The sequence below is a fragment of the Mytilus galloprovincialis genome, chromosome 13 (assembly GCF_965363235.1).
Source record: "Mytilus galloprovincialis chromosome 13, xbMytGall1.hap1.1, whole genome shotgun sequence".
NCBI lineage: Eukaryota > Metazoa > Mollusca > Bivalvia > Mytilida > Mytilidae > Mytilus > Mytilus galloprovincialis.
Genome location: NC_134850.1, coordinates 38,134,747 through 38,160,099, shown reverse-complemented (window position 1 = coordinate 38,160,099; position 25,353 = coordinate 38,134,747). Strand labels below are relative to the sequence as shown.

General features: G+C 31.2%; 2 protein-coding genes across 4 annotated transcripts in view; both read left to right on the top strand.

Moving 5' to 3' along the window:
- The first annotated feature begins 6,066 nt into the window (after window positions 1-6,066).
- On the top strand, window positions 6,067-20,739 carry LOC143057492 (uncharacterized). Its single transcript, XM_076230800.1, has 16 exons — window positions 6,067-6,228; window positions 7,076-7,222; window positions 7,905-8,024; window positions 8,284-8,583; window positions 9,858-9,993; window positions 11,344-11,575; window positions 11,951-12,106; window positions 13,072-13,417; window positions 14,755-15,049; window positions 15,928-16,054; window positions 16,475-16,702; window positions 17,370-17,570; window positions 18,106-18,380; window positions 18,618-18,750; window positions 19,406-19,624; window positions 20,569-20,739. The coding sequence occupies exons 1-16, from the start codon at window positions 6,087-6,089 to the stop codon at window positions 20,737-20,739; spliced, it is 3,228 nt and encodes a 1,075-aa protein (XP_076086915.1). The 5' UTR covers window positions 6,067-6,086.
- Window positions 20,740-21,233: 494 nt separating this feature from the next.
- Window positions 21,234-25,353, top strand: part of LOC143055975 (uncharacterized) — a 37,225-nt gene continuing 33,105 nt past the window's right edge. For all 3 annotated transcript variants that reach the window (XR_012972187.1, XM_076229049.1, XM_076229048.1), the window contains exons 1-4: window positions 21,234-21,510; window positions 22,535-22,735; window positions 23,513-23,642; window positions 24,119-24,153. Coding sequence is in view for 2 of the 3 variants with exons in the window: in XM_076229049.1 (XP_076085164.1) it covers window positions 21,268-21,510; window positions 22,535-22,735; window positions 23,513-23,642; window positions 24,119-24,153 (609 nt within the window). In the remaining variant the exon portion in view is untranslated. The remainder of the gene's footprint in view (window positions 21,511-22,534; window positions 22,736-23,512; window positions 23,643-24,118; window positions 24,154-25,353) is intronic.

Genomic DNA, 25,353 nt, shown 5'->3' with positions numbered 1-25,353 from the left:
ATATCACAAAATGTAAATGCGTGCTTTAAATTCTTTTTTAGGACTGTATACTAAATTTTGATAAACTTAAAGGTGTCAGTATTCACCTCAAAAACTAACAAAACCTTTGAATAGACTTATTAAGAAGGGATATAGTTACGATACTGTTGTCAGGTCATTAAAGATTGCATATTTTGGCGTTAATATTGATTCACTTATAGGGTCTTTGCATCGGAACTAAACACATTTATTCAAAAACCAGTTGTTGGCATGACACGGGTTATGTTCGTCTCATATATGTTATGATGGTATGATACTAAACCCCTAACGGGAAGGATTGTGCCTGATGTTCATATGATGAAATCATAATCTTTCAGTCAGTTTAGTTGAAGTCTGGAGCTGGCATGTCAGTTAACTGCTAGTAGTCTGTTGTTATTTATGTATTATTGTCATTTTGTTTATTTTCTTTGGTTACATCTTTTGACATCAGACTCCAGAGGCGGATTTAGGGGGGGGGGGCAGGGGGCCCGCCCCCCCCCTTTTTGGGAAAAAATTTGGTTGCTCATATAGGGAATCACTGAAGCGTGACTGGAGCGGGCCCCCTCTTAGGTCAGTCAGTGGGCCCCCACTTATGAAAATTTCTAGATCCGCCACTGGACTCGGACTTCTCTTGAACTGAATTTTAATGTGCGTATTGTTATGCGTTTACTTTTCTACATTGGCTAGAGATATAGGGGGAGGGTTGAGATCTCACAAACATTTTTAATCCCGCCGCATTCTTGCGCCTGTCCCAAGTCAGGAGCCTCTGGCCTTTGTTAGTCTTGTATTATTTTAATTTTAGTTTCTTGTGTACAATTTGGAAATTAGTATGGCGTTCATTATCACTGAACTAGTATATATTTGTTTAGGGGCCAGTTGAAGGACGCCTCCGTGTGCGGGAATTTCTCGCTACATTGAAGACCTGTTGGTGACCTTCTGCTGTTGTTTTTTTTTCTATGGTCGGGTTGTTGTCTCTTTGGCACATTCCCCATTTCCATTCTCAATTTTATTAGTCAAACGCGCTTCTGTAAACAGTGTCAGGAAAGGGAGAAGAAAAAAACAGAATCCACAAACGGCAAAAATATTCTATTAAAATATCATAGAATTATACACCATACATGCAAGTTATTTCTTCCTTGAACATTTGCTTCTGAAAATCTGTTTTTTGTTGGAATTTTTTTGTTTACTTCTTAATTTTCATTTCTTCACTTTATCAAACTGCTAAATCATTGTCAGTGCAGGAAGACCTGATTATTCGCAATGCCCGAAACAAACTACGCAATCAAAATAAATAGACAAAATAATAATAAAAAAAACCCAGTTCCGTTCGGATTCAATCTATAAGGTCATCCCATATGGTACATTACGCAATCATTGACCAATAACAGAATACTTATAACCTTGATCAAAATGTCTATTAAAGCTAAAAGTGATTTTAATGATAATTCCAAAAAAATGTTAGTCTGATAATAAATATCATAAATGTTCTTGAATGTATAAAACGCTTGGGTGCAAAATTACTAAATATTTGCACAATTAATTTGTATTAAGATCTATAATTGAAGAAACATTTTAAATCTTTATAACGTTTTTTATGTGTTCATACCTGCTTTAAACAATTTTTGCAATGATATAACTCGTCAATGAGTTCCTTAACGGATGTCAGGAGTTAAACTGAAAAACAGAGGTGAAAATGAAAAATAATTGAATTCAAATCTTTTATAGAGAATTTCCATAATGACGAAAATACAGTTTTACTTAGTAACTGGTTTATCATTATCCTTACTGGAATCTTATGCAGCATTGAAGGAATGTACTGTCGAAAGGTAACTTATTTTAATTAAGATCATCGAAACATGTTACTGAAATCTACTCCAATATGACAATGCTATTTTGTTAACATGTATAATCTAAACTATGGAGAAAAAAAAATCTATTTGATATGAATAAAAGGAATTGTCTGGAAAACATTCATTCTGACAGCTGACCAACAGCACAAAACATGAAATTCATTTTGAGGTTAACATAATCTGTCTTTATTTAGTATGTCAATCTCAAAATCGACCAAGTGTAGAAGAAAAAAAAAATAATAATAAACTAAGACTACATGTACCAAAGATCTGATACGTTTCTAAGACATTTAGTTTAAACATATTTATTTATAGTGAATTGGGGAAAAAAGTTTTGCAACTTATATTAATCTCTTTCCACTTTGACAATAAGAAAATATATTTTCATAATTCATATCATGTTACATTAAAATAACTTTTTATTCACGTTGCAATTTAGAATTTTGCAAACAAATGAACCTAATATGGTACATTTCAGTTCTATTGTATGATATCACTAATTTATTAATTGTGTATCTTGCTTGTTAATGTATGTTTATATATGTACTTGTTAACATATAATTGTTATCATCTTGTAGCCCCACATACGTATACCTAAGTTGTAATAAATTGTCTTGTCTTGTCTTGTCTTACAAACAACTTCTAGAATGAAAAATATTTAGGAATTGAATGGTTCTTTTTGTAAATTCATATGGGTGTAAAAGTATTGAAAAAGTACATTTTGTATGAAGCGTAAAAGTATATTTGGTTTTCTCACTTGATTTTTTCTCTCATTTTGTCTATTTACATAGATTTATACAGCAACAAGAAGTATGGGGTCCATATATCGTATACTCTGTGTAAAAACCTTTTTGCTTTTATTTCTAGTGAAAAACCCTGCTGGGAGACACGACAGTTTATGTTTCGTAGAAGATATTACACCTCCTGCGGAGTTTGGGATTGGGGACGTTGTCAAAGATACAGGTAACAAGATTTTTTTATTTCAAATACAATAGCATTAATGAAAGACATTAATAAGTACTATAAATATGTCTTACATGATCTGCGAGTTTCAAAATGACAATAATTATAACTGTGATGTAAATTTTTCTTTGGTTTAGTAAATTAAAGCACAATTTGATCTTATAACAGATAAAAAAGAAAATTAGGTTAACATAAAAAAGTAGATGTGGTATGATTGCCAATGAGACAACTCTCCACAAGAGAAAAAAATTACACAGAAATTAACAACTTTAGGTCACCATACGGCCTTCAACAATGAGCAAAGTCCATACTGCATAGTCAGCTATAAATGGCCCCGAAATGACAATGTAAAACATTTCAAACCCGAAAACTAACGTACTTATTTATGTACAAAAAATTAACGAAAAACAAATATGTAACCATAAACAAACGACAACCACTGTATCACGTGTATTACAGGCTCCTGACTTGAGAAAGGCACATACACACAGAATGTTGCGGGGTGAAACATTTTAGTATTTTCTCCTGACATTATACACATTATATTGTTTTAATGAATGAGACATTGTTGACATTTAACTTACTCTAGAACGACAACTGAGTACAGAACAGTGTGTTGTAATGGATATGGAGGAACGACTTGTCAAGGTAACTATGTATCTAATAAACGTTTTAATTTTGAAATATGCACACAACTCATTTGTATTTATCATGCCTGGGCCTTTTATAATAATTCAAAAAAGATATCGTTTAAAACTAAAAGAAAATTTGACCAAATATTACATGATATTATAATGATGGGCTCTTAGTTTCAGAAATTGTCATCTAATTGGCCAACTAGAAATTATTTTGAATGAATAGTTTTATCAATGTAAAAATAAAGAGATTTAGTAGGATTACCAATGAGACAACTTTCAACCAGAGTTCAAATTAAGTGGACGTAAGCAATTATAGGTAACCGTATGGTCTTCAACAATGAGATAAAAAAACATCAGTCGGCTTTAAACAACCCCGACATGACAAATGAAACAATTTAAACGAGAAAACTTACTGCTTAATTTATATATATTTTTTTACGATAAACAAATATGACAGACATGGTCAAACGACATCAAATGAAATACAGGCTTCTGTCATAGTATGGAACGCCACAGCTGTCTTATGTGGAACTCTGATATTACTTTATGTTGTTTTATTATTACTTAATGATATTTTGTCTTTACTTAGTATGGTTTTGACATTACGTTTTAATATAACTCAATATGGAATAGTCATTACTTAATGATATTTCGATATTACACGATATGGTTTCGTATTGACTTGATATAGTTTTGTCATTACTCAATATGATTTTGTCATTACTCGATGTGGTTTCACCATTCTTTAATATGGTTGTGTCATTAGTCAATGTGGTTTTAACATTACTTGATGTGTATGTGACTTAACGTAATGTAGCTGTTTCATTACATGATGTGGTTTTGTTATTTCGTAATGATGATCTAACTTTATCTCAACTCCTATGTTGCGTTTGTATACTGCAACATTGTTTATTTAGTACGCAAAAAGGTATATAAAATAGCTCGAATTTCAACTCGAAATCTTAATTAATCTAAATGAGACTTAAATTCGAATCTTACTCAAACTCTACCTCAAGAAGTGACTCAAACTAGAACTCTGCCTTTAAATGTGACTCAAACTCGAAGTCCAACTCGAAACTCAATGCTTACTGGAACTTTAATTCTAAGCATGACTTGAATTCGAAAACTAACTCAAAGTTTAACTCACACAGTAACCCGAACTTTAATTTGAACACTAACTGGATGGATGGCCACACGCATTCAAGGCAATCTATCTAAAAATACAACAGGTTTTTTTTCCGTATTGGTCACGTGGTTTTACCTCATCAAGTAATGGGATAACCACATCAATGAATGACAGGACCACATCAAAGAATGACAAGACCACATCAAATAATGAAACAAACACATCAAGTAGTGTAAAATCGTCAAATTTTGAAACATCATTACGCAATGTCAAAACCATATAAAAAATAGACAGATCATCATTACGAAATAACAAAACCACATCATGTAATGAAACAACTACATTACGTTAAGTCGCATACACATTAAGTAATGTTAAAACCACATTGACTAATGACACAACCATATTAAATAATGGTGAAACCACATCGAGTAATGACAAAACCATATTGAGTTATGACAAAACTATATCAAGTCAATACGAAACCATATCGTGTAATATCGAAATATCATTAAGTAATGACTATTCCATATTGAGTTATATTAAAACATCATTACGTAATGTCAAAACCATATTAAGTCAAGACAAAATATCATTAAGTAATAATGAAACAACATATAGTAATATCAGAGTTCCACATAAGACAGCTGTGGCGTTCCATTTCTGACATGTGACTGTCACATAAAGAATGTGACTGGGTTTATGACCACGCCACCCTCCCATAACCTGCAGAACTATAACTTTTTGAGTTTTCTGTTATTTTGCCTGATTAAAAAACCCATTAAAATCTAAGATTAAAGTTTAACTCTTCGTAAACATACTCCTTTACGATGCTTTATCTCATTGTGAAACAAATAATTACTTAGCATAGCAATATCTGATAAAAGAGCAACAAACTAATACAAAATACAACAACTTCGTTGATTATTCATTTGTTTATACAGAAATAAATTATTTCAGTTGCAAAAAGAAAAAGGTGAGAAAAAAAAGATTCGTATTCAATGAAATAAACAATGAAAAAAAAAACATAATAGTTAGCATTCTGAACCGCTTATATAAGCCAAGTGCACAAGATAACTAAACAACCCTTCGCTGCTCAATGATATTTTATATTTACCCCCGAGTAAAAGAAATTAAAAACTTTCACAATCAAATGGATATATTAGATAAACTTCAAGAAGGCAGCCGCAAAATAGGACATTAAAAAAAATAAAAATAAAATAGGACATGTTCAGATATATTGTGCAGCACCAAATCTTCACCAATCGAAATACATATATATATATAAATTTGGTTGAGACTTGTACCAAAAATCTGACATCAGCTTTTACTTATTCAAAAGATAACATAATAAAAACAGTCAATATAACGACAGAAACAATATCATTCCAAATTTTCTGATTAAATCGTATTTACTCACCCTATTTAAAATGTTTCTTTTAAGTTTTATGCAGTAATACGACATTATCGAATCAAAACGATGCTTGCAATATGCACTATACGAATGACAGCGTTCCCGATAGAAGTTCTTCAAATGAAGAGAGAAATAGTGGTGGAAAATGTGTAAGACCAAATGAATGTGAATGCTGCAACAAGGGATTTTATGCAGATTATAATGATGGATACTGTAAAAGTGAGTCTTAGTTATTAGACAATGGATTTTTATTGACACAAAATTGTAAGTAATATTCGTCAGTTGTCAAGACAATTCACCAACTCTTCTGTCTGGCATTCAGATCATTTTCCGGTGTTAATAGGGTGAAACTTAAAAAGAAAATGATCATTACATCGAGGGAAGCTAAAACAAAATAAACAATCTTGTTTGGCTTTATAAATATTTCGATTTGAGCGTCACTGATGAGTCTTATGAAGACTAAACGCGCGTCTGGCGTACTTAATTATAATTCTGGTACTTTTGATAACTATCTCATTCAATGTTGTTTTACTGAATGTTCTTATCCTTTCAAGGACCGAAAAGTCTCACGAAATTCTAGTAATGCAGAAAACGTTAAATAGAGCCATAGTTATCGTATATATTGTTTAATGACAAATGATTTGATATAAGCACTTTTATCTGTCAGCGGTTAATCAACAATATGTTATCCACCATGTACAATAGGTTCGCACAATGCTGCAAAGCAACACACGTAGTGTGGTAATAAGGTTGTAACAGAAAAAGAAACAAACTATTCGCTATTCACTGACATTCTTGTAAATATGTAGAGAATGTAAGACGTAGAGCATATTGCTCTTGATTTTTTTACGAACCTTAACAAAAAACAGATTAACAAAATACATATTACATGGTAAGTTATTAAATACACGAGTAATAGGAAAGTAAAAGATTTGAAAGTCACAAGTAACGAACTATGTGACCATTAAAATAAACAGTCAACATTAATTACGGGTAGCGGCACACAGAATGAGAAAATGTAAAGTATATGCAAAAATGCTGGTCACGACTTTTCACTTGGTTTCAGTATGCCCATATATACCAATGTGTGAATACAGAAACTGTCACTCACCTCATGGTTATGACAACGAATGTGTATATTGTAAATACGAAAATGATAATATACGTTATCAGAGAGCATACAAGTACAACAACATATCCATTACATGTGAAAGTAAGTTACAGCATTAATATTTGACAAAGTATATAAAAATAATTTCATGGAATGGTACGGTGGATAAAGAAATCTTATCATGAGCAAGATATGCTACAACCAGATTGTCACTTCAAAACTGAACTTGTAAGCCCCAACTACATGAAATGAAAACAAGGCGATATATTAAGCCTCCTTAAAGAGAGGCTTCTAAAAATCTCATGCCGAAAAAACTAAATATAAGAAGCAATATACATATCGTTTAATATGTGAATGAAATGACGAGCAACAATAAGTAGGGATAAGCATTTTGTTCCTTTGTACCATCGAGAGAGAATCAGTTCAAGAAACTAAGGGGAAACATATATATGCCATGCTAAAATGCAAGGTGTTGATTTTTTTCAAATGAACAAAAAAAAATAAAATGGAAAATATAAATCGGATTGATTATCAGAACTTCTAAGTTGATCAACAAAAAGGTTGTCACCTTTTGCAAATATAGAACAGAAATATGGATGAAATAAGAAATGTGCAATGAACAACAAGCTTCAGACCAAACGTAAAGCATTTAACAAATGTGAAATATGCAGTATTCTTACAACTAGTCAAAGTGACCTACACTTATTATTTAAGTATTATGGACATCTGTTACTATATAAAGCCTTGAAAATTGTAACTCATATGCATTAATTATCTTAAACAGAGACTTGTTCCTGGAGACCAGACAGTACTAGATGTTTTCCTGGTTATTGTTCGGACGAGTATGCAGATACATGTGTTTGTATTGAAGGTTTTGCTAGTCCATCAGAACATTGTAATGCAAGTAAGTAGAGATAAGAGCTCAGGTCAATGATAGAGGTGTCTTGACCTTGCTGTGTGAGTGTGCGTTCTTCAGCTTGTCATTTGAAACCAGCCTGTGTACCGAATAGGTAGAAAACGATAATAAATAAAGGAACGTAAAAAAACTTCACAATTTGAAGTATTTCATTCGTTTTTTTTTACTTGTCATTTTAGGTCTTGTCACTTTTTGATTATCTGTACTACAAAAATAATATGTAACACCCTATACATTTATTTTTCAGTTTCAAAAGAAATCGATATACTCCATGCGCATGTGATCTTCATGGACGCAGAAAACACCACGGTTTCATCTCCAGAAAATGCAAATATTCCTAGAAATGTTTCAACAAAATGGACCAATAATAGACATTTGAAAACAATGGAATTTTCTCTAGGAGCAATTTACAATGCAACAGGAAATATACCAAAGTTTGGTGAACACACTGAAACAATAAATGGTGAAGACAAAACTGTGACACATTATGTTATCGAATTTAAGTATGGTATAATAGCAGGCGGGATGAAAGCTATCTTTATTAGAGGTAATGTATTTTCCTTATTTTGAATTGGAATGTTATTGAAATAAATCATAGATAAATAAATAAATAGAATAGCGTTTCACTGAGAAGAAATTCAAATGGATAAAAATTGCACAACAACAAAGTATCCAAAAATCATTGGTGACATAAATAGGTATTTTTACACAAAAACAGAATCAGGAAGCAAACACCATTTGTATCTAGAACATTTTTCGTCTTTAATAAGTTGTGGCTCTGGGTGTATAGTATCAGATCGATTTGCAAAAGTTCGTGTTTAAATAAAGGCAACAGTAGTATATCGCTGTTCAATTGTTCAAAAGTCATAAATCAAATGGAAAAAGTTTTATGACTAGCCAAAAAGTGAAGCTATAGTAAAACATTAACTTTATATTATATATCTTTAATGTTGAGAATTTAATTGTTGACACGTTAATTTTCAAGTGAAAGATTCACAAAATTGAAATGTACAGGCGTAGAAATGTCATCATACCTTTACTAAACAGTATTTTATAATATACAACAGAGTGTATCATACTAAACTGTGTTTTGGTCGAAAATTGACTGTTTAAATATCAACAATTGAACAACATTGGACGATTAAAGTTTTCCTATCAAATAACTTTAATTATAGTCTCAGTTTCATTATTTGATTTAGTAAAGATTAAACATAATGTAACTCAAAGGTAAAATCACCAAAATACTGAATTCTGAGGAAAATTCAAAACAGAAAGTCCCTTATCAAATGGCAAAATCAAATAATAAAACACATCAAACGAATGGACAACCACTGTCATATTCCTGACTTGGTACAGTTTTATTCAAATGTAGAAAAAAGTAAAATCACAAAAATACTGAACTCAGAGGAAAATCAATTCGGAAAGTCCATAATCACATGGCAAAATCAAATAACAAAACGCATCAAAAACGAATGGACAAGAACTGTCATATTCCTGACTTGGTACATTTATTCAAATGTAGAAAATAGTGGATTGAACCTGGTTTTATAGTTCTTAACTTCTCACGTATGACAGTCGCATCAAACTCCATTATATTTACAAATTTATTGTTTCAATTGTAAATCTTTCAAAATTGGACTATGCAAAAAAAGAAGATCATTTACGAAGTCTACTGTCAAAGAACGATATAAATTATTTATAAAGTTCATTATGATGTACTACATGTATATTGGCGTCTCAAATATATTAATTGTTTGATGAACTGCTCAATGTGTAAGATGTCTACTTGATCCTCTTCTGTACAATGTACATTTATTTCAGACAATATTACAACTGTATCCCTTTTCAATGAAAATTGCAAGAACAACATAAAAAGAACTTCGCCTTTCCCAGTCAAAACAGAGTTTCGCTGCAAAAGAAGTTTAAAATTTGTAGATCAATTCAGACACAATGACGAGTAGGTACTTTGAAAAGCATTTATGTAGGCATTTTTAATTAAATTTCTTGTGTATAATTATGAGAATAGTATTACGTCCATTATCATTGAACTAGTATACATATTTGATAAGGGGCCAACTGAAGGAAGCTCCGGATGCGAGAGTTTTACGCTGCATTGAACACCTATTGGTGTCCTTCGGCTGTTGTCTGCTCTATGGCCGGGTTCTTGTCTCTTTGACACATTCGACATTTTCATTCTCAATTTTATGTAGGATTTGCTGTATTTAAGGCTTTATAACATAAGGATTTACTATAATTATAAATGATGACTTGCATGGTGAGTTTTATCATTGGCACTCATACAACATCTTCCTATGTATATATGTTGTATGACGGCCAATAAGATATATATCGGGTATCTTACACAGTCCAAAACGAAGCAGGTTTAAGAACTATAGATCAATGTACGTACTTCAACAGTTATCAAATCCCAACCTGTATAGTCAGATATAAAAAAGACATCATCATAACAAAATGTGAAAGAATTTAAACGAAAAAAAACCTGCTGGATTTATAACAAAAGAAAAACGAAAAAAAAACCCGACAAAAAACAGTTTGATCAATTACAACAATTGATATCAAATGCAGATACTTTTTCAAAGAGGACAGTTATATTTTGTGGCAAAAATATAAAATTCTTATAAACACATTCACAACAAACTATAACTTCAGACTTAAAAATCGATTTTAAGCGAAATAATATTCTACCCACACATTCCGTACGTTCGGCCGACAAACGTGTTCTCCACACTTTTCTCAGAAGCTACTAAACGGAATGATTTGGAGATGACAGATAAAATTTGATATGTAAGATACCTGTTTTTTAGTTGCCTTGCAATACGAGTTTTCAATAACTACGCATTTATTCTTGATTCTAAATGCATTTCAAATGGTCTGTATAAAGAGAATCGCTACACAAATTACGATTAACTCACACATATTTAAACAATCGTTCCAGTTTGTTGCTCTTTTTGTTGTTTTTACCGGGAACATTCATAGATTACAATTGAAACAACTCATTACATAATAACATGGGTCAATAATATGAACCGTTACAATTATAAAGCACCAGATGCGCCTTTCGACAAGTAATGTCGCTTCAGTGATAATCACGGCCAATATCATTGTAAATTCAAAACATAATACAAAAGTAGATCGGCTTATAAAACCAAAACGGACAAAAAGTATAGCCAAAGTGGGCGAGCTTTGCATAAGGGAGAAGTATTCTTTAATTTAAAGGATTTCCCAAATCTTAACAGTAAATGAAATAGTTTTCGTTTTTAAAGTATTTGAACAATTCAATTTGTAGGTTAACTATATCAGTTGAACTTGAAAATGGAGGATATTTGGTTTATGAGAACAGAGATAACAGACACAGTTACAAAATTGAAGGAAAGTGGCCTACACACACAGTAAATTTAGAAGGAATCAAAACATTGGAATCTTATGAATTTCACTGGGATACAGAGCTTCCATACTTTTCTTGCATTGCATCGTTTTGTGATTCTCTACCTGTTTACGTACCTGATACATCAAAATCTGTACGTAATTTTATAAGCGACACCAAACTGAATCTAAAAATTGTTTTCATGAATGAAGATGTTGATTTGATTTGATTTTTTTCCCTGCCACAATTATTAGACTTTTTAAACTAACAGCTTACGGGTTTTCCGTATCGGTTATTACTATTTGCTTTCTATTAATTATTTCATAAAGTTATTTACAAACATACGATCAAAACCATCAAGGCTTTCCCGTCACTTCAAATGCTATAAGCTACGAGATTATTGTTAACATCATCACAATGTAGAAAGAAAAAAAAGAAGATTAATGTTTTTTAATTAAAAAAAAATTCATTTTGAACGAAATAATAAGCAAAAACAAACATCACCTGTCATTGTTCGTGATAATTTCAGCGTTTTATAGATATCCATTGGATCGATTGGTCAGATGATCTTTCTGGAATAGACTATTATGATATTGAAGTATTTGAACTGGAAACTGCCGGACAAGATGAAATAAAAGAAAATGCAGCACCAATCATGCATGTCAAAGGGATTATAGGTCGATCAGTATGTCTAAGTATTTTTAAATGTTTCATAGTAAACACAATTTGCTTTTGGCTGTTGAATTTTTTATTTTCTTTAAGAAATTCTGAACTGTTGGTCGCTTGGTCGCTTTTTTAGCAATTAAGTAGATTATAAACTTTAAAGAAAGTTTTCAATAAACTTATCATAGACACCAGGATTAACTCTGTATTTACGTCAGACGCTCGTTTCGTCTAAGAAAGACTCACCAGTGACGCTCGAATAAAAATAAGTTAAAAAGGCCAAAGTTGAAGAGCATTGAGGACCAAAATTCCTAAACGTTTTGCTAAATACAGCTAAGGTAATCTAAAACCTTAGGTAGAAAAGCCTAAGTATACTATATGAATATGTCCATATCAATGATAATTCATGTCAGCACAGAAGTGCTGACTACTAGGCTGATGATTCCCTTGCGGAATGAAATTTAATTTGCCTTCATAAACATTATCAACTTAAACATACAACATGGACTGACACCTAAGCTGGAGATCTAATATCATATAGGTCCGCGTTGATTGATGTGTATTTCGACAGTGTTTATGTAACTTTAGCTTTAAATCTCTAAAACATAGATAATAAATAAAAGGCATTTAGAAAATAATCACTTCCATTGAATAAAACAAACAATTCAAAAACAACCGATCATTATGTTTCAGTAATCAGGTAAAAACATACAAGCTTTTAAAACATCTAAATACGGCTTAAATTATAGCACGACAATGATAATATTAAAACAATTGAGTCTTTTGTCGTATCCGTATTCTAGATAAAAAGAGATGTGTCGCTTAAATCATCTTAAACTGGCTCTACGGTATGTGTTTTGTTCAATATGAATGCCTACGGTTGACATACAATTGTTTTTGGTTAATCACCAAGAAGTAAATCAGTATCATGCCCTCATACTTAATACCTCTCAGCTTCGTTACTTCTTTTATATCAATATTTTTCAGAGTAGAATAGAAATGGCCAACACAGGGATGTATTCTATTCATTTTAGAAGCTATGACAGGGCAGGAAATTATGAGACTGCAAGATCCCTTTTTCTGTATGACAATTACGATATCATCGATACAGGAAAAGGCAACACAGACGTGAAAAATACAATACATTATCTGGGGAAAAGATGGATAACAAATACAAGCCCTTTCATAGAAGTGGCATGGAAGGACACATCTGTGAAAACCAATCACGTAAAACACAATTGGCTTGCAAATGTTCAGTCATATCCAAACATTTTATCGACATACGATGACAATAGCGGTAAACGTACCGTAAAAAGTGTTCCGAATGTAAAAGGTAAAAAAAATGTATTTTTAATGGTTAAACTAAAGAATATTGTAAAACAAGACAACAGTAGTTTACCAATGTTTGAATTTGTAAAACGATTAAAAAAAATACAAATCAAGATAACAAACACAAACTGAGGGAATCGTATGAAATCGATAAGGAGCGAAAAGGGTAGGGACATCCTGCAATGCATGCATCACATGTAATGCGAAGTCAAGCTGGCTCAATCAAGAATATGATGCAATCGGTTTTATTATATATCCTACACCTTTCCAAATAACCAAAGATTAAAGACCTAAAACATGTTGCTAGTAAGTTGAGACACTGACACACCATATAGGTCAGTCAATTTGTGATGATGACGTGACATTAAAGTAATGTCTATTTTGAAAATTTGTCATCAAACTCTGTTGGTCCCGTTTAAATTAAAAGAAAACATTCCTGGTAATGAAGTCTGAAAATTGTAAACAGTCATGAGCTCAACTTTTAAACATTAATTCTAATAACGTAATTGCTTTGTAGTCGTCCAATGTTTTAAAATTTAAAAACTAGAAGAAAGATCATAAATAAAGCCGACATTCTACTTTGTGTAGTATCTTTAATCTCAACTTCATTGGGATTTATAAGACGTATATAATTTTGTCCTTTTTAGAAGGATCTGTATTTAAACTGCTTTATATGAGTATGAAAACAAGTCGAACAGTTGTACACAGTGAATACCCTTTAGAAAACTGATTGTCTGCAGAAATATCAAATAACCAAACTCAACAAATATATATGTTGTCGATGAAAAATCCCTCAATTTGTTGAAATCACATTCTGTTGTATTTGCTAAGGGAATAACTTCGGTTCATTACAAAGTAATATTTTTCATGACCCAAGACAATAGATGATTCTACAATGGGTAGATATTTTCTTACTGAATTCAATGAGCCCCAGATAGACACATGATAGGTATATAAAAAAAATCATTCTGAAGAGCAATATACAACTTAAAATTATTTAGAAGTATAGAAGAGTACAAAAAAATCAAAGCTATAGGGTCTATGAGTTTGACTGTCCTTCTGGTATCTTTCGTCCTTTATTTAGCCGGCTAATCATATGTTACAGTTTAATAACACAAGCTTAGAAAACGTTATTATTGATTTGATCAAATTACATTATAAACAAGAATGTGTCCATAGAACACGGATGTTCCACTCACACTATCATTTTCTATGTTTGAACGTACAAATGAACCCACAGACCAGAAAACATAATACTCATAAATGGGCAGACTAAACGTAAAAAGTTATGTAAGTGAATCGATTAAAACCATTTTACAATTATCTTTATCTTTGAAATAGGTATTGTCAAGTTTGAAACTGCTCATGATGTTTATGGAACCGAGCTCAAATCGTTTTCCCCTTTTACGCATGTATCAAATTTGTATGCGGAATTTACGATTCAAAATGTAACATGGGATGACGGGGACCAACTTTTAACCACAATAAGAGCATTTGATATTCTGGATAACTACAGAGATGAGACGATTATCACTTACAAAGATTCAACGCCACCAGTTATTTCTAATTTATGGCTCACTAAAGGAGATCGAGTCAACACTGCCATTCATAGCTTTGAAGAATTGAATGAAATGACGTAAGAACATTAAAAGTTAATATTGCACAGTTAGACGAAATACTATATAAGCATTTTGTTAAAGAAGGTGGTTATTATTATAAATGATTATTAACATGTTTTAACTCGTAAATTCATGATTCGAGTGGAGAAAATACTGATTTCAATTGCTACTACATAAGTATTTTTTTTTCTGTGTTGGATTATTGTCCTTTTGAAAATCATACCGCATCTCATATTTTATATCAATTATAAAAAAAAAGAAGATGTGGCATGATTGCCAATGAGACAACTCTCCACAATAGACTAAATGACACAAAAATTAAAAACTACAGGTCACCACACGGCCTTCAACAATGAACAAACCCCATACCGCATAGTCAGCTCTAAAAGGCCCCGATGTGAAAATGTAAATAAATTAAATCGAGAAAACTATATTAAAGTCTACAATATTCATTTATTAGTTTATAAGTTTATAACACTATTTGTAACTGCGAGTAGTATTCGGCCAGTACTTTGCATCTTTAATCTTTATTTTAGTGGATTTTGGTTTATTTTTAGTGTCCTTTTAGTATCTTCTACCTCTAAGTTGCCTGTATGTAGTTCATTACATTACTTGATTGATCTTGATTAACAATCTTAAGGAAATTATATATTTTTTTGTTTTATTTTAGTAGATATAAACATATTTTGTAATTTTTTTAATTCGTGTACATTTTTACAAACCATTATGTGTCTGTTAAACAGGTAAATAGATTTAATGAAGTGAATTTGATGTATTAATTCATTGTTGCAAATTTTTGTATTAATTTAAAATGCTTCTTTTCTATATATCTCACATTTGTCATATTATATTTAAATAGACACATGCCAATTTCATATGTCGGTTTATGTTGTAGGATTGAATGGGATGCCTATGATTATCATAGTGGAATAAGTCATTTAAAATGGAGGTTGTATAGTAACTACAGTGGAACTAATATAATTCACGGAGAAATAGATTTACCAAGTCAAGGAGAAACACAGGTGATAATGCATTTCACTGATTTACGGACACAAAACACTTATTTTCGCAAAAATACCTATAATACCTGTAATGGACGTTAGTAATATGAATATTCAATTTTGGCCTAAGACTGATGACTATTTTTAGTGTAGTCCGAAATTTCTAGTAATCCTTCATACAGAACGTGTATTTTTATATGTTTACCAACTAAGTATGGTTAAATATAAGAATTCCATTTGAAAAATGTAAATTTACATTTTTCAGAACCAGTCTAAATGTAACAATCCGGGCTAACTTTTTTCCTTAAAAATATTATAATGCAGTCTTAGCGTGGTCTTAATATGTAAGAATAATTGATGAAAATGATGTTACCAAAAAATCAATACTCAACGGCAAGCATATTTCATGTAGTATCTTTATTCAAACGTCCATTTTTTCAGACATTAGAAGAATGTGAGGAGAAATATAACAACCATAGAGGACTGGCTTGTTACTGTACCAATTACATGGGTTGTTACCACAAACATTTTAATGTCAAGCCTAATATGGTAGTAGGAGAAGGCAATGGGATAGTCCATAATAGATCCAAGGGAGAACACGATTTGGATTATTTCATTGATGTAAATGTTACAAATATGGCAACATTGGTCTCACTGAAGACTATTAAAGTAGGTATCTCAAGCTTTACATTCACTTACAAAATCGATTTGTGTCCATTCGTAACTTTTGTTATCCATTGTCATGAGCAACATTATAACTAAATGGTTTGATATTTGTCTTGAACTTTATAATGTTGAGTTGAACCCAGCAATTGATTTTTAGATTTGACTGACAGTATCTTTATGTTTTATAATAATTTGAATATTTAGTTTACCCACCGGTCTGTATAATAAAGGAAATAGTAGTATTTCGCTGTTCAAAATTCATAGATCGATTGATTAGTTTTTGTATTAAATTTTCGTAAAATAATATGTGATTGTAACATTGATGGTACATACATTGTAACACATATATTTTTCTACTTTCATATTTGTTTGATCAGAAAATTTAATACAGACTTAAACACTTAACGATTTTAAAGCATTGCGAAATTGATAGAAAAATTGCGTGATTGAGAGTTGATAAATTTCAAAACGAAAGCAGAAGTTTTGATAACGAAAATATAAAGAACAATGTTTTTGCACAAGCCTTCATTCATATTGATAATTAAGAATTATTCTATTCAAGAAAAGCCAAAAAAAACCCCAAATATTACTGTTCTGATTTTTAATCGAAAAAAAGTGAATTAAAGAATTTTGAATATTACAGTTCGTTACATATTTGATTTAATTTCAGATCACTCTTGATACCACCCCTCCAGTAGTTGGACATGTACACGATGGGATATATGGAAGTCCAGAAGTTGATTTCCAACAAGACTTGCGGCTTGATGCTCATTGGGAAGGATTTTTCGATCATGAAAGTGGTGTTGCATTTTACCAGTACGAGTTTTCAGATGCTTGTGTTACTGCAGAACATTTTCAACGTAAATCTTTGGTGCGTTTTAAAAAAACTTAGAAAAATTGTAGATACATAATTTATTCTTGTGATTGAAATTTTTTAAAGGCTGTTTAATAAGAGTATAAAATTTTCGTTTTTTAAATTTTGTTATGTCATTCGTATTGTTTTTTCAGTTGATTTCCCAAAAGTAGAATAACAAATATATTGAACTCGAAAAAAAACACAAAATGGAAAGTTCCTTTTCAAATTGCAATATCAAAAGCCCAAACACACCAAACGAATGGAAAAACAGCTGTCATATTCCTGACTTGGTACAGTCAAATCCAAAATAATCAAATGTTAAACAAAATAAATAATAGACAAATTACATAATACAGTAATTCAAATCTCACCATCAAAACAGACAATAGCATTACGCACAGTAAATCATATGGCAAGACAAGTTTCAAACATAGTAAAAACAATTGAACATTTGATGTCAACACCAAACTCGTATTACCCATAAACACAAAAAACAATATATAAACAAACAATATTTTATATTATGACTGCTTCAACATATTATATTTAGAGTAACGATACCTATGAGACATTTGCAATGTATACAGCATCAAGTCCTGGGACCTACTACGTCACAGTGGTTGCATACAATAAAGCCTTTCATATGTCTAAACCTGTTTGCTCAGATGGTGTTACTATTACAACCACAGTTCCTTCAGTTAGAAATGTAATTATAATGAATGCAAGGACAAAACCGCGTTTGGTAAGAGTAGTTGATGGCAATGAATGGTATATCGATCAAAATCTTCAGCGTCATAAATTGGAAAATAGTACAAACAAATGCAAGTAAGTATTGAAATAGTGAATTTGAATTAAATATTAACAAAATACATGTTGAAAGTTGACTCCTGGGCTAAACCTTTCGTACTGAGGTTAGCCTTAAAATCTTTATTCATCATGTTAAAAACTGGAAAATGAGGCTAAAGAAATAAAAATTGTCAAATTTTGTATGTTAACATTACTTAAAGCAATACCTGAATATGTAGAAACGAAGGTATCGTTTTGCTCATTATTTATTTGCAGGTTTTCAGAACCACTGACCGAAAACATTGAACTATTCCCGACATCACAAACATCAGTTAATGCTGACAACGTTTGCATAAAGACCAAATCGTTTTCAGCCTTAGTTACTCGAGTAATTCCTAAAATACATATGGTATGTATTCTTTCCATTAAAGTCTTTTATTTTTTGCTTTAAAAATAAATTCCTGAAAGAGATCATGCAGGTCAAGAGAACTGCAAGCAAATTAGAAAATCCTGCATTAACAGCTTAGGTTTGATTTGAGCGTCACTGATGAGTCGTATGTAGACGAAACGCGCGTCTGGCGTACTAAATTATAATCCTGGTACTTTTGATACAAATTTCCTGTTTACAAAACTTTGATCTTTTTTGAAAAACTAAGGATTTTCTTAACCCAGGCATAGAGTACCTTAGCCGTATTTGGCACAACTTTTTGGAATTTTGGATCCTCAATGTTCTTTAACTTTTTACTTGTTTGGCTTAATACATATTTTGATATTAGCGTCATTTATGAGTCTTATGTAGACGAAACGTGCGTCTGGCGTACTAAGTTATAATCCTAGAACTTTTGTTAACTATTTATAAGATATGTTCATAAACATAATATCATCTAGCTATTTTGACATTATTGTAAAAGAAACTATTCGTTAAAAAGGTACGCTAGATCAAATTATAGTAATAATGATTAAAAGGATGAATGTTAAACGAGTTACATGTTCAGAATGCAAAGGTACCATAAAGTTTTTATGTTATTTCCGTTAATCGCATGTACGATATACATTTGTTTCAGTTAAACATAACATGGGCACCAGCTGTTGATGCTTCGCTAATTGATGATTATGAAGTTGGATTTTCGACAGTGTCGAGGAGTACTGCACCGGACTTAATGACATTCCAGTCTTCTAAACACCACACACACATCTTAATAAATCACTTTGGAGTACCAGAAGGAAAGGTGTTTTATATCATTATAAAGTCTATAAGCAAATCCAATGTAATAGGTTATCAGGTGAGCCATTACTTAAATCATCAACATCATTAGTTTCTGATTTTAGTCGTCATAAGATAGATTTACTGTTTACGGCCATCTTTTTTGTTCAATAGCAGTACACACTAAGTCTGGTTCTTTGCCTAAATATGCAAATCTTGAAACAGACTTTCAATTTATGTGTAAGTCTGTTTATTTGTAAAAAGGAAAATAAGTAATTTATAGCATTATCCAAATTTTTTTTAAAAAGAAATCAAATACTTCTGTTTTAAGAATCAATTTTTTCAACTTAGCCATTTAAGGCGATAAGTCTTATGGTAAAGGTTTTATACTTGTAGCACGAAAATCAAGGGTGACATCATTTTTTTTTTATTTTCTAATAACATAGCATAAAACATATCTTTTCATATTTTACTTCAAAATTCTATATCGAAGACTTCTTTTTATTCACAAGAATGTGTTTATTCATGAACAATCTATGAAATTTGTGCAATTTTGCATGACTTGCAGCTTGAAAAATTGCACGTTGACCCATACTTATTATTTCATTTTTGGAAAGAATCATTGTAAAATCTTAATTTGGCAAAGTATAGATAATTATATCTGAGGAAATATATACCGATGATCCACCTTATACAGTCTAACATTAAAAATAACTCTGACTTTCTAATTATAAGCAAACATAACTATAGAAGATAATGTCTGTTTCAATCCACTTTATAGCAGTAGCAAACATTTGTTTGAAGTTTTTTTTTTATGTATTCTGTTTTTATGTAAGGCCACATATCTGCCAAAATGAGTGATTTTCACTTGTTTGAATTTTGCGATATTAATGATCTACCGTTCTTCTTACAACACACTAAGCAAAACTGATCTTGTTTGATTGATTTGGTATTTAATGCGTATGACGATTATTTTGCAATTTAATGCAAGCAAAAGTAAACCAGTTGTTGTTTATTTTGCAGAACGTTGGTCCGTTTATACTTGACACAACACCGCCTTTGTTTGTTGGATCATATATCGATTTATATCTGTCTGAAAAGTACCTTGTGGCAAATTGGTCTTCTGTGAGTTTCATAGATAGTGATAACCCGTTTCCACTTGACTATGCATTTGCCATAGGTAAATATCATTAAAAGATACACTATTTTGCAAACTAACTAGTTTCTAACTTACTCATCAAATTACCCTAAGAAGTTGTTTTGAGCATCAAACCCAAGAACAGAGTCATACAATATCTTAAAATAGATTTTTAACTGTAGCTATTTGTGATAGTATATTCTGTGGTACTTTTTACATTCTTTCAGTAGAGGTTCCAACAATGTGGTAGCAGTAAAAGTCTATCATAGCAATTCATTTGCAAGAAAAAATGTATAAATGTATAATTTGTTAGTGCAAAATGTTATTTATCAATTATAAATACTTCCGAGTATTATTTAGCATGGATTTTTACACAACGCCTTATGTGATAATATTTGAAGTATAATGACACTTGTCTTATTTCCATTTGTAACTTAAACAGAATAACAATATATTTTAGTACTTAACAAAGTAAAAGTTATTAATATTATTTTATATCATGATTTAATAATCTAGTATTAAAACGGGTGGTAATCAATATTTCAGGACACAAACCGTATTCTACTGACGTACAACAGTACTCTATGGTGACAGAAAAGGGACCATGTATTCATTCATCGGATTACATATGTACTGCAACTAATGTATCTGAGTTAGACTGGAAGTTACTTGGTCATCATACGTATTACATGACAATCAAGGCTACAAATATGGCTGGTTTGTTCGTCGTAAAGACATCTGTCCCTTACAGTCATGATACAGTATTACCTAGTAAAGGTATTGTTATCGATATTCTGGGGAATTCGACAGCATTTATCCCAATCAAGGTATACGGTTTTAACTTGATAGTAAACATCTTTTGTTTTTGTAATTTTAGGCCCTATATGCAACGGTTTTATCAAACAATCACCCATAAAGATATCATTAATGAAACGCGTATAAGAAGTCTGAAGAATTTTGAAGAAAAGATTTGAACTTTCGAAAAAGTTTTTATCAATTCGAATTCCAATTCGCAAAAGTAGTTGCTTAACAAAAATTCTCTCAGACTCATTTTGATTATTTTTAATAGAACTAAGTTAAATCATAAACCTCAAAATATATACAATACTATAAAAGCAAACCTTAGATCCAAAAATTGTAAAAGTTTAGTATATTCTTAAAGTCAAAACTGATAGAATTCTAATATTTCAAAAGTGACAAATTCTTTCATATGCGTGAATTAAACACATAAAAGATGCGACTATTGTCTTGCTTTGAACACTCAATTTTGAAAACTCTTATTTGATTTGAGATATAGAAATTTCTGAAATAATCTACAAATAGACTACACTCTACAGGAGCCTGTTAATCACTGCTTGTCGTTCTGTGCTATATATCATATTTGTTTTCATTCATTGTTTTCTACATAAATCTGAGCGTTAGTTTTATTGTTTTACATTTGCCTTTTTTGGGGCTTTAAGACTATGCCAGTGTTTTACTCATTGTTGAAGGCCATATGATGACCAATAGTTGTAAAACTTCTGTGTCATTTGATCTCTGGGGGAGAGTTCTCAACATGTTCTTATTTTCATATAATTGGACTTTCTTTCATATGGTTTTTTAGTTAACAAACATAGAAAAAGTGAAAGGGGATACATGGAAGGATTAAGAACTAAAATCAATCCTACTTAATGATATTAGCAATTTGTCCTTATACTGACTATTAGTGAGACATGCATCGCAGGAATTGAAAATTCATGACATTGTTGCATTTGTTTATATACAATTTCAAATGCATACATTAATAATTTAAAAAAAAACACTTCAGTACAAATCCATTATTTATAGATCTATATTCAATACATTTTTCAGGACATAGAAGACATTGACTTTAATGCCCATACAGAAAATCTAGCTGTCCGTTGGACGAAGTTTTATCATCCGCATTTGAATTTAACATACTATATCTGTGTAGGAACCGCATCAGGAATATGTGATGTTGCTGAAAAGAGGAAAATAACTGCCAATTATACCTTTTACTTATTCTCTGGACTTACAACATATTCATTTCAAGTATGTGGTAAATGTTTTTTGCTGTGTGGTTGCAATCTCTAATTAAGTATTTTTTAAACTAACACGAACTAAGAAAGCATTATGAATAAATATTTGCAAGAAAATTAGATTTTTTTTCATATACCATATTCTAAAATTGTTGTTTCGACAATATTGCAAAAATCATAAGTACTCATCAGTAATGTTCTAACGATCAAGTGTAAATACGAGCCAACAGTTGTTTAATTTTTTCAAACCTCGTAAACAAAATCTTCCCCTCCAAAGAAAAACCCCAACCTAAGATGTTTCGAAAAGAGACTGGGTGCCTACAATATGTACCACGTTAGTGTCTCTAACTATCAACTAAAAAATACAGGCACAGTCTGTATATGGCTTAAGATCATTAGACTTTGAAAACATGTCGCTTGTGAGTTAAGAGACGGTACATTATATCGGTCAACCATTTGATGGTGGTCCAGAAGCCTAGCTAAACGGACTATCTGCTTTTTTTATCCAAAATTTCAATTATTGAAACCAACATTTCGATTAATTAACATGCAGTTTCAAATAAGCAGACATGGATCTATTTAACTGGTTCTAGATCAAGATATATTCAATATAGATGGGGGGATTTCATAACATGATGAATTTTGATTATATAAACTTTAATATAAAATTTAATATTATAAAACTATTGAATGAATAAACCAACAATTCGGACAAATGGATGGACTGCTTTATTTATAGAATTATTGAAATAGTATGTTCGATTTATAATTTATAATGGTTTAATTATAGCGATACTACACTACAGTGTTTGCTGAAACATTGACAGGGTCAGTGTTTGTATCCTCAGATGGTGTTACGTTTTTAGATCCTAATTGGTCTTTGTCAAAACTAAAACTTATTGATGGAGAAAACTGTACAGGTAAGTAATCCAAATTATTTGTCTCTAAAAAGTAAAATAACATTATATCAATCTCCAAGGAATGTTCAAATCTGAAGGTTATTTATCAAATGTCAAAATCAAATGCTGAGACACTTCAAACGAATGGAAAACAACTGGCATACTCCTGACTATGTACATTATATGATTATAACAATAATTACGCAATCGTCTGGAAATTGAGAAGAGGCAATAAGCGCAACACACAGAACACAGAAACACATCCCTGTGTCACTCTAGGTGACATCATTTACATATAGCAAATGATGTATATGAATTGCTTTCGAGGGTATAACGGATACAAGCCAAAGAGACTCAAAAGTAGAGCTGTTTCAGACAATGAAAAAATAACTACTAGATTTCTTTCCACAAACATGTTCATTTGTTTAATATACTGACACATATAAAAATACATTTAATCAGCTTCAACTTTGCTATACCATGTTCATCTTTTCCAGAAAATTTACCATTAAACGCGAGCCACCATGATCAGGTATGTAGAAGATGGAGAAAGAGAATATAGATCTCTTATTAATGATATGAAAGTCTTGAACATGCTGCAAAGTTTTTCAAAAGATAGATCTAAAGTGTTAAGTTCATTACAAGACGCATTTGGTACGCTTTAATTTAACAGTCAGAGTGCCAATTTAACTATGAAACTTAAAAGTTCAAGACAATCCATCCATTTCGGTAAAAACACTTAAGACATTCGGAAAAACTGTTCAATTTTTAAAACAGTTCGAACAGCACGTAAGTGGTGACATACAATATCATTGATATATAAAACTGAAGAGATGTGGTATGTTTGCTAAAGCACAACTATCCATCACAGTTCAAACGGAGTGGATGCAAGCAGTTATAGGCATATGTTCATTTTAAGTAAATTTACTGTTCGCATAAATGTTGGTTGTATTATTCGAAACATTAAGGTTTTCTACCCATGGTGACATATTTGGCGCAGTTTTTCAGAATAATCCTTACATAAACCTTTTTAAATTCTTATTTCATTTGGTTGTTCATCTGTTTCCCTCAGACTTTCTGTTGCATTCGAAATTGCGTCTTGATTTTATTTCTACTTAAATTTTACAAATCATATAAAGTTATTCTTTTTGTCAAAATCAATCTTTCTCTATAAGCTGTCAATGTGAAAAATTAATCCAAACAAAACTACTGTGTTCTTAATGCAAATAATCTAAACAATACATATATGTAAAAATTGCTAGATTTAACTCATTTAATCACATTTAAAACAAGAAATCATATACCTACTGATATTGAACGATGGGAAAATATTATCATCAGCGCTAAGTGTTAATTACAGGGTTGTGATGAAATGTCTATAGATTATTATGCAAGGGCTTGAATACATCCATTCTGCTTACAAGTTTATTCTACAAAAATTTGAACATTAAATAGTGAACAGATTAACAAAACTAATTTATTATTTAGCAAAATACTATTAGTCACTCGTTCATAGAGGGATACATCACATGTACAAAATAAGGCTTGGAATGAATTAGTTCTCTACTCTTCAGACACTATGTTGATTCAACTGCTGGAGTCAGGACTTCAGCATTGAAATGAATTATCATAAAGGTAGCACAATACAAAGATTTTTCATCCCCAATCAGACATCTTTAAACTGATGTAATTCCACTCATCCTTCTTTAAATTTTATAAATGAGGTACCAAA

Excerpts from the sequence above, each read along its gene's own strand:
- LOC143057492 (XM_076230800.1), top strand. The coding sequence starts at position 6,087 with ATGCACTATACGAATGACAGCGTTCCCGATAGAAGTTCTTCAAATGAA. Across the intron at positions 7,223-7,904 it reads CATATCCATTACATGTGAAA|AGACTTGTTCCTGGAGACCA; the intron begins GTAAGTTACAGC and ends TATCTTAAACAG. Across the intron at positions 15,050-15,927 it reads GAAGAATTGAATGAAATGAC|GATTGAATGGGATGCCTATG; the intron begins GTAAGAACATTA and ends TTTATGTTGTAG.